Source organism: Budorcas taxicolor, chromosome 18 (assembly GCF_023091745.1).
Source record: "Budorcas taxicolor isolate Tak-1 chromosome 18, Takin1.1, whole genome shotgun sequence".
In the NCBI taxonomy this organism is placed as follows: domain Eukaryota; kingdom Metazoa; phylum Chordata; class Mammalia; order Artiodactyla; family Bovidae; genus Budorcas; species Budorcas taxicolor.
In genome coordinates, this window is record NC_068927.1 from 57,381,453 (window position 1) to 57,390,870 (window position 9,418).

The 9,418-nt window shown below is 58.2% G+C and overlaps 2 protein-coding genes across 2 annotated transcripts in view; one reads left to right on the forward strand and one right to left on the reverse strand.

The window, feature by feature from the left end:
• Window positions 1-3,536, forward strand: part of AP2A1 (adaptor related protein complex 2 subunit alpha 1) — a 27,823-nt gene extending 24,287 nt beyond the window's left edge. The window contains exons 16-24 of the mRNA XM_052655316.1: window positions 29-94; window positions 434-490; window positions 594-676; window positions 781-870; window positions 1,977-2,100; window positions 2,205-2,321; window positions 2,414-2,483; window positions 2,699-2,833; window positions 3,095-3,536. Of these exons, the coding sequence (XP_052511276.1) occupies window positions 29-94; window positions 434-490; window positions 594-676; window positions 781-870; window positions 1,977-2,100; window positions 2,205-2,321; window positions 2,414-2,483; window positions 2,699-2,833; window positions 3,095-3,172 (820 nt within the window). The 3' untranslated portion in view covers window positions 3,173-3,536. The remainder of the gene's footprint in view (window positions 1-28; window positions 95-433; window positions 491-593; window positions 677-780; window positions 871-1,976; window positions 2,101-2,204; window positions 2,322-2,413; window positions 2,484-2,698; window positions 2,834-3,094) is intronic.
• On the reverse strand, window positions 3,319-9,175 carry FUZ (fuzzy planar cell polarity protein). The gene is made up of 11 exons (XM_052655317.1): window positions 8,859-9,175; window positions 8,480-8,601; window positions 8,146-8,230; window positions 7,570-7,638; window positions 7,240-7,344; window positions 5,942-6,139; window positions 5,698-5,793; window positions 5,251-5,357; window positions 5,111-5,175; window positions 4,956-5,030; window positions 3,319-3,798 (listed from the first exon to the last, which is right to left on the reverse strand). The coding sequence occupies exons 1-11, from the start codon at window positions 8,967-8,969 to the stop codon at window positions 3,572-3,574; spliced, it is 1,260 nt and encodes a 419-aa protein (XP_052511277.1). The 5' UTR covers window positions 8,970-9,175; the 3' UTR covers window positions 3,319-3,571.
• Between the last annotated feature and the right edge of the window lie 243 nt (window positions 9,176-9,418).

Consider the following 9,418-nt stretch of genomic DNA (forward strand, 5'->3'; position numbering starts at 1 on the left):
TTGTCTGCTCTGGGATTGGATGGCCCAGCGAGCTGGAGCCGCCTGCCCCTGAGAGCCCCATGGCTTTGCTGGCTGACCCAGCTCCAGCTGCTGAGTAAGGGGTGGCCTCAGGGGGTTGGGGGGCAGACTCTTGTATCCCCCAGGGAGGGTTAGGGGACTGGGAGCTCTCAGCAGGCTCTCCTGATGAGCTGCGAGGGCTTGGGAGTGAGAATCAGGGCCGTCTGGTACAGGGTAGGGGGGTGATGGCTCCTGCCAGGGTCCTATTCCCATCAGAGGCAATTGCCAGTCTGACTTGAGGGGCTCTGTGGGGAATCCAGGTATATGGATTCTGGGCTTCTGTTCCTTCAGGGCTTGCTGTCTCCTACCACTAGCTCTGGGCCTTGACCTCTAGTCCCCCAACCCCCCTCCCATCTCCCTCCTTTCCCACCTGCAGCCCAGGTCCTGAGGACATTGGCCCGCCCATCCCGGAAGCTGATGAGCTGCTGAATAAGTGAGTTGTGGGTGAGGTTGGGGAGGGAAGTAGGCACGTATGGGGAGCACAGAGCAGAGCCAAGGCAGGCACCGTCATCCTGACCCCCAACTGCCCCACGCAGGTTCGTGTGCAGGAACAACGGGGTCCTGTTTGAGAACCAGCTGCTGCAGATTGGAGTCAAGTCAGAGTTCCGGCAGAACTTGGGTGGGTCCTGGGGCCAATGAGGGGAGGTTTCCAGGAGACCCTGGCTTGGGGAGGACATGGAAGGAACTCAGATGGAGCCCTGCCTCTCACCCCTGCTCCCGCAGGCCGAATGTATCTCTTCTATGGCAACAAGACCTCGGTGCAGTTCCAGAACTTCTCTCCCACTGTGGTCCACCCTGGAGACCTCCAGACTCATATCCTCTCGGCCTGGCCCAGCCCTGCCCCTCCAGGTCTGCCTTCCTGGCAGCCGGGAAACAGATCCAGATCCCTGTTTGGCCTCCTTACTTGAGAGCCTGAGCCCATGGTACTTCTCTGAGATTTAGCATCATCTATAAGAGGCCTCTTTCCCAGGACAGGAAAGGACACTGACATGACGTGACGGGGATGCAGGAGGGGTTATTTCCTGAATCCCACATGCTCTGGGCCTCAGTTGGTCCCTGTCAGGCCCCCCGTCCTAACCTTGTCTTCCATCGGGCTCCACACCCATGATTCCAGTACCTCGCCCAGTCACTTGGCCTCTCTGAGCCCTGAAATTCCTTCAGTGAGGCGTGGATCCTCCTCTCCTTCTCAGTCTCATTTTGAAAATCAGTGTGGCTGGAAGACCCTGGAAGGGTGGCTGGCATGCAGGAACTGCTTGAGCAGTGTCAGTCCCCTGTCCCCCTTCTCTGGGCCTCAGTTTCCACAACTTGGAAATTAGAGTGATTATACCTCCAAATTTGAAGACCATTTTAGCTCTTTGTTTCATTCATCATTTCCAGAGACCTCCTGGAGGCTCAGCTTTGTGCTGGGCGGGGGCGGGAGGAAAGAAATAAGGCCCCAACTTGCCAATGGGTTGTCGACACAAAGATAGATGGTGGTAACACTGATTGCTACCATTTCAGTGAACTTACCATGTGCCAGACACACTGACAGGTACTTGTGGGAGATTATTTCATTGACTGCTGAGGACACTTACATCCATTTCAAAGATGAGGCTAAGAGAGGTTAAGTGACTTCTTAATCTCTTAAGAGCTGGGATTCAAGCCCAGGTCAGCCTTCAGAGCCAGGCCGTGACCTGTGCCATAATGGAGGTGGCTGAGCCCACTGTGGAAAGCCAGAGGCACCCAGGTCAGAGGTTTGGATTAGGAAGGACTTTGGAGCTGGTTCATGTTAGATGAGCCTGGGATGGCAGGGCTGGAAGCGCCAGGGAAGTTCTGAACCATCAGGTGATGGTGAAGTCCCCGCGCCCTCCTCGGCACCCCCTCCATTCCTCCCCGCTCCACCGCTCGCGTTTCTGGCTTCCTTGACCACGGGCGGGCACAGCTGGCCGTGCAGACTAAGCGGGTGGCCTCGCAGGTGGATGGCGGGGCACAAGTGCAGCAGGTGCTCAACATTGAGTGTCTGCGGGACTTCCTGACGCCGCCGCTCCTGTCGGTGCGCTTCCGGTGAGTCTTGAGGCGGGGCGCTGCCGGGTGGGCGGGGCCTCCAGGGCGAGGGCGGGGCCTCCAGGGCGAGGGCGGGGCCTGACGAGCCCTCCCCCTCCCGCCAGGTACGGGGGCGCCCCCCAGTCCCTCACCCTGAAGCTCCCAGTGACCATCAACAAGTTCTTCCAGCCGACGGAGATGGCGGCCCAGGACTTCTTCCAGCGTTGGAAGCAGCTGAGCCTGTGAGCCGCGGGGGAGGGGAACCAAAGCCGCCCTCAGGGTGGGCGGGACTGGGGCTTCCAGATCCCTGACTTGGACCTTTTCCCGCCCCTAGCCCCCAACAGGAGGCCCAGAAAATCTTCAAAGCCAACCACCCCATGGACTCGGAGGTCACTAAGGCCAAGGTGAGAGGCTAGACAGGAGAGGCACGAGGGCTACCATCCCAGCCCTGCCTCTTTCCTCTCCCGAACTCTGGGATTTGAGGACGGTGGCTGCTCTACTTGAACCTGTTTTCCCACTGGTCAAGTGGGACTAATTTCCACTCCCAAGGGTTTGGGGTAACTGGCATGCCGCTGTCTGGGAACTAACAGAGATTGGGCACCCCCCCCTTCCCCCTTAGCTCCTGGGGTTTGGCTCTGCTCTCCTGGACAATGTGGACCCCAACCCTGAGAACTTCGTGGGGGCTGGAATCATCCAGACTAAAGCCCTGCAGGTGGGCTGTCTGCTCCGGCTGGAGCCCAATGCCCAGGCTCAGGTGAGTGGTGGTTTCCAAGGCTTCCTGCTCTTTGTGCATTCTCTGCCCTTCTGTCTTCCTCTCCCTTTTCCTCCCTGCTTTTTGTCTCTCTATATCCTTTATACCCTTTCTGACCTCTTTTTTACCTTTCATCCTTTTCCTCTCTTATATCACCTTCCTGACCCCTTGATTCTTTCTCTCTCATCATCTATCTGCCCTGACTCTCCTCCCCCCGCTCTCCATCCTCTCTGCCTCCTCCCTGAGTCACCCTGTCCCCGCTAGATGTACCGGCTGACCCTGCGCACCAGCAAGGAACCTGTCTCCCGTCACCTGTGTGAGCTGCTGGCCCAGCAGTTCTGAGCCCTGGACTCTGCCCCCCGGGGATGTGGCTGGCACTGGGCAGCCCCCAGGACTGAGGCAGCTTTGGTGGATGGGGCAGCGAGGGACCTCCGCTGGTGACCGGGAAGACCCTGGGGTGGGGGGATGTCCAGGAACTTTCTCCGGCCTTTTGTATTTTTATTTTTGTTCATCTGCTGCTGTTTACATTCTGGGGGGGTAAGGGGGAGCCCCCTCCCTCCCTTTTCCCCCGAAGCACAGAGGGGAGAGGGGCCGGGGAAGTGGGTGCCTCCTCCCCTCCCACCCCATCCTGTCATAGCCCCTCCTGTTCCCTCCCTTCCAGGGGCTGTGTATTATTGTGAGCGAATAAACAGAGACGCTAATAGCCCGTCCTTGTCTGTGTCTGGCGTTCAGGTCCAGTGGTCAGAGGAGCGGGGTGAGGGCATGCAGAGTGTGGGTGGCCAGGCCCCGCAGCCCATATGTGGGACTCTGAGCAGACAGCAGCAGCAGCAGCCGCCGTGGCCCCAACTGCAGCGCCACCAGCCGCCATCCCGTGCCTGGCTCCTCAGTCCCCAACACCAAGTAGCAGGCTCTGGCTACCTGGGCCCGGTGGACAGCCTCTTCTGCTTTCTCCTCTGGCTGCCCCGGCTCTGAAGGAAAGACAGCGAAGGTCGAGGTGACCAGTGAGGCCTGGACAACTAGGATGCCAACCTGAGGGAGCCACCCCCATCCTGGGCTAAGTCTGACATCTGATGGAAGAGGCTCGCAGCTCCAGCCAGCTGTCAGGACTTGAGGAGATCAGACTTTCTCCCCTTCTTCCAGCCCCAGTGCCCCACTTTCCTGGGGACACTGTGTGTGCAGCCCCAAGCAATCTGGTTAGCAGTACAGATCACAGAAATGCAAGAGATGCTGCCCAGGTGCCAGGCACTGGCCTCAGAGGACCCCACCCCACTTGCGAAACAGGTGAGGGAGGTGGGGTCACATGGCTAGGAAGGGGCAGTCCTTTGCCCCTCCAGATGGAACTTTTCACCATTTTATTACACTCATCAGGGTCTTTGCTGGGATTGTAGTATCACTCTGGGTCCCCTTCTTTGTCTGGGCCTCAGGTTCTGTGTGACAGCTTTTCCTCCTGGACCTGGGTTCTGTGGAATCTACCAACCTCCTCCACCCAAAGCCTGTATTTTCAGCAGTAGAGCAGGAGCGTGTGGATGTGGGAGCCAGGCTGCCTGTGTTTGACTCACAGCAGAGCTCTGCTGTTTATTAGCTAAGACTGGTTGCTCCTCTATAATATGGAAATAATGATGTAACAGGACATAACCTTCAACTATTAGGATGTGAAAGTCGCTCAGTCTTCTCTGACTCTTTGTGATCTCATGGACTATACAGTCCATGGAATTCTCCAGGCCAGAATATTGGTGTGGGTAACCCTTCCCTTGTCCAGGGGATCTTTCCAAGCCAGGGATAGAACCCAGGACTCCCGCATCATAGGCAGATTCTTTACCAACTGAGCTATAAGGGAAAGCCGAGGAAGAAGTGTGTCAATACACAAAAAGCACCTGGCAGGAGATGAGGTCTCGGTGTTTAGATCAACCAGGAGGCTCTGAAACCTGCAGGCTGGGCCCTCCCTGCCCCTCCCTTCAGCTCTCTTCCCCTCTTGCCCGTGTACATGCACGGGGCTCACAGACGGCCATACCCAGTCTGCGCTTCTTCTACCGCTTTCCCCTCCCCCGCCTCTTACTCCCGCCTCGTGAGAACTGGGACCCCGTGCCCCAATCTGTGCAAAGGGGTCGCTGTGCCCGCCGCTGACCTGGTGGGAAGTGAGTGGCGGTGACTAGGGTGTAGAAAGAGCGGAGAAGGCGCCGGCGATGCTCCGGAGACGGTTCTGAAGGTGGAAGAGGGGTGTGGTAACGCAGAGCCCCTGCCCAGCCCCGCCCCTCCCGGCCCTGCCCACTTCCCAGTCACCTTTATCCCGCGAGGGCTCCACCGTGAAGAGACAGCGTTTCAGTTCCAGGTGGAGGAGCAACAGCCTGTGGGGAAACAGGTGTCACGGCCAGGAAAGAGGTGCTGAGGGCCCCCAACCCACTCCTCCTGCCGCGCCCTACCCGAGGATGTCCGTGTGCAGCGGGAAGCCCGTGGGCAGCGCTCGGGGTCCCAGCGGCAGGCAGCCCCGCAGCGGCTCCAGCAGGGGCTGCCACCAGCGCTCCAGAAGCTGCAGGGGGGCGTGATCAGCGAGAGAGGCGGGGCCCAAGGACGAGGTCAGGGGGGTACCCAAGGGGAGGCAGTTTGGCCAGGGAGCTGGGGAGGAGACCAGCAAGGCTGAGGGGACCGCGGGGAGAAGAGAGGCGCCTGGAAGGATGGGGGCCACTGAGGCGAAGCTCAAGGGGGCGGGGCCTACAGGAAGGTGGGGCCTTGAGGGGTAGGGCCTTGAGGGGGCGGGGCGGACACAGGGCGGGTTCAGGGTAAAGGCGCACTTGCCCCGCATGGTGCTCAGGGGAGGGCCAGGGCTCGCGGGTGAACTGGGAGAAAAGCGGGACGGAGCCCCGATTCACCTGCGCATCCAGCTGGCTGAGGGGAGGCCGCGGGCCGCAGAGCAGACACAGCTCCAAGTCCGGCAGAAGCGTCAGGGTCAGTAGCCGGTGTGGAACCTGCAGCAGCGAGGCGGGTAAGCTGGCTGGAGCTCCTCCTCTTCTCATGGCAAGCCCGGGCTCCTAGAGGCGGTCCTCCAGGTCCCACCCCCGGCGCGCTCCTCCCAGCCCTCACCGTTCGCCCTGCCCGCCCCACCCACTCACTCACCTTGGGGCTCCCGTGCGGCAGGTACACCGGGTAGTCGCGAGCGGCCTGCGGCGGCAGGGACCCCACCAGCCAGGGGAGAAGCACGGCCTCCGGCATCCCCAGCCGCCACCAGCTCTCGGTCGCTGCCACCACCCGGCCCGACACGACCAGGCTGATGAAGGCCGTGCCCGCCGCCTCAGCGAACCCAGAGAGGGCTTCCTGGGTAAGGGAGGCAGGCCGACTGCGAGTCAGAGGACATGAGCAGGGGCGACAGACTTCCCAGGTGGGTGAGTAGGGGTAAGAGACCGGCGTACAATTCAAAGCTAGCTTGGTGGCCGTGCTCCTGTGTCTCACCCTCCCTGGGCCTGAGTTCGTTCACCTTCACATGTAGCTTACCATCCCCAAAGTCACACTGTAACATTAAACAGGTAGGGTGACCGCTGCCTAGTCTGACACGTCCTACCGAAGCTAGTAATTTTAACAGCAGCAGCTTATTGAGTGCTATTAAATGCCAGATGGGCGCAACCTACAATCTACTGAAGCTCAGAGAGGTCGTCACCTGCCCAGAGCCACACTGCAGGGAAGCACCCATGCCAGATGAAATCAGATCGATATTTAAGGAACAGTAGATAGAGATTTGGAGAAGGCAATGGCACCCCACTCCAGTACTCTTGCCTGGAAGATCCCATGGACGGAGGAGCCTGGTAGGCTGCAGTCCATGGGGTCGCCAAGAGTCGGACACGACTGAGGGACTTCACTTTCACTTTTCACTTTCATACATTGGAGAAGGAAATGGCAGCCCACTCCAGTGTTCTTGCTTGGAGAATCCCAGGGACGGGGGAGCCTGGTGGGCTGCCGTCTATGGGGTCGCACAGAGTCGGACACGACTGAAGTGACTTAGCAGCAGTAGCAGTAGATAGAGATTTCCGTGGTAGAAAGAACAGGATGTGCCAGGGCAGAGAAACTGGAGAGTTGTGGGGATTTGTGAGACTCATGAGGCAGCTAGGAGAGGGTGGACTGTGGAGTTAGGAGTTAGCAGAGGTTAGAGCGAGAAGGCGGGTGGCATCAGATTCCTCAGGTCCTCAACTTGAGACTAAGGGGCTGGGACCTTGTCCTGGGACTGATGGAAGTCGCAGGCGGACTGTGACCAGGGGAAGGACAGAGTCAGCTGTGGGTGTAGAAAGATCCTTCCAGAGTCAAGTGGGAGTTGGACTGGAAGCCAAAAGGACAGGAAGAAGCAATGGTCCAAAGGTAAGAGGATGGACACCGAGCCAAGGCAAGAGGGATAGTTTTAAAAGTTTACAAGGCATTCCCAATACCTGCAGCAGGGACCCCTCGGGAGGAACCACACAGTCCACACACTGGGTCAGGTCTCCGATGAGCTCTGAGTCCCCCAGGAAGCTGTCGATGAGGCGGTAAGTGGCCTAGCAGAAGGGAAAATGGAGGAGCCTAAGACCCAGGTGGCACCCAAATCTGCTGGCTCCCCCTCAGAAAACTGGCCCACTGGGCCTTGCTAGGGGATGTTAGACAACCAAGATGCCCTGGGTGCCCAGTGGATAAGGCTGCCCCAGGGTTTTCTGGGAACTACAGTTCCCAAATATCAGTGACCAGGTATCCTAACTTCCCATCCTCATGTCCTGCATCCTCACCCTCAGCTCCTTCTTCAGTCTCTCTACGTTGCGGATATTGGTCAGCTCTTCAAGTCCCACGAGAAGAACCTAGAAGAACCATATAGGAGAGTAGGGGCCCTGGACACTTGGTTATAAGACAGGAGGGGCTGGGACTCAGACTTCTGTGTCTAAGGGAGGAGTCCGACTGAGGGCCAGAATTCGTGGGTTCTACAGGAGGCTGCTGGGAGTCTGGACTCCTGGGTCTGAGGGAGAGGGATGCTGAGAGCTCAGATTCCTGGGGTTGGGAAAGAGAGTTAAGGAGGGACTTCCCTAGTATTCCAGTATTCCTAGTATTCCAGTATTCTTGCCTGGAGAATTCCATGGATGGAGGAGCCTGGAGGCTACAGTCCATAGAGTCACAAAGAGTCAGACACAACTGAGCAACTTCTCTCTTCCCTAGTGGTCCAGTGGTTAAGACACGGCACTTCCACCCAGCAGGGGGCGGGTTCAGTCCCCGGTCTGGGAACTCTGATCCCACATGCCACAGGGTATGGACAAAAACAAACAAGAACTTTAAAAAAAAAAAAAAAAAAAAAAAGGGTTAGGGAGTCTCACCATGGCCCCAAACACCATCTGGAGTAGTCTCTCCAGCCTCAGCTCCGAGGTGCCCTCCTCAGACGACAGAACAATGAGGGTGATGCTGTGAGAAAGAAGGTGAGAAGGATGAGTCCAGGCCAAGTAAACAAGGCAAAGAGGAAAGTAGGTCTGCCCTGGATCCATGCCCCAGCACAACCGGCCTCTCATACAAAGAAGCTCAGGAATCAGGCTGAATGCCTTGTCAAAGATCCCACAACCCAGTCTCAGCTGGCGCTGGAGATCTGGACAGCCTAGGGGTCATCTTCAACAAGGGCTGCCTCCCTGGCCCTGCCCCCAAGCTGCCCTTGGAGACCTGTCATGGAAGCTCTTCCACACCACGGTTGTGTCCTCCGTCCTCGAAGAGGTCAGTTGCACCTCGAGATTCTGCCCAAACATGTGGACTCCATTGAGGGAGCCGATGACAGAGAATGGGAGCTGGGGAAAGTTTGGGAACTTGAGACAAGAGCCCCCCAATTTCCTCCTTGGGAACCAATTACTCAGGCCCCCAGCCCCGTTCCTCTCTCTAGATTCCCCTGGGCCCTCCTCCGCTTCAAGGAACCAGGATCACTGGTCAATTGCACCTTCGACGGTCTAAACACAACTCTGAAACGTCCCCACCCTCTACTCCCTTGAGGACCCAAAGTCCTTCTAAAACCCTGCTATTTCAGAGATCCAGGCGCCAGGGCTCCCACCTGTTGGCGGGCGGGGGCGCCACCGCGGCTGCTCCTGCAAAACAGGGGGACCCCGCTAGATGCCGCGAGGCACAGCAGATGTACCGTGCCCTCGGACCCCTCCTCCCCCATCTGGAACGCTCGCCACCCAGTTCCCTCGTGGAGAGAGTCAATGCCCGCCTCTGAGCACGCCCATAGTCACACGAAGTCGGGCTGCTGCTGTCCAGAGCCGCCAGAGGGCGAGATAGGGAGCTGATTGGAAGAGGACTAGATTCCCGCCTTCCTCATCGCAACTCAAACCCCTCGTCAAGCCCTTTTCCAGAGCCTCTCCCCGAGCCCCGTTACGCTCTCTTCCGCCCCCGCCGGAAGTCACAATACCCCTAATAAAGATGGCGGCTTTGTAGTTGCTAAGTTGACTGGTCGCTACTTGAAGCGATTTGACTTTATTTAAAGAAGAGGATGAAGAACCCAATTTGAAGGTAGTGACTACCCCAAGGCGCTGCCTGGTAACCACCACGTAAGCGAGTGTGTTTCACATTCTGAATTGACAAACAGCCGTACCACACTCAAAGATGGCGATG

Bases quoted from the DNA above. Each gene is read 5' to 3' on its own strand.
- FUZ (XM_052655317.1), bottom strand. From the start codon at position 8,969: ATGGGGGAGGAGGGGTCCGAGGGCACGGTACATCTGCTGTGCCTCGCG. The intron at 8,602-8,858 runs GTGGGAGCCCTG...AACTTTCCCCAG, and splicing joins GCGCCCCCGCCCGCCAACAG to CTCCCATTCTCTGTCATCGG. The intron at 8,231-8,479 runs GTCTCCAAGGGC...TCTTTCTCACAG, and splicing joins TGGAAGAGCTTCCATGACAG to CATCACCCTCATTGTTCTGT.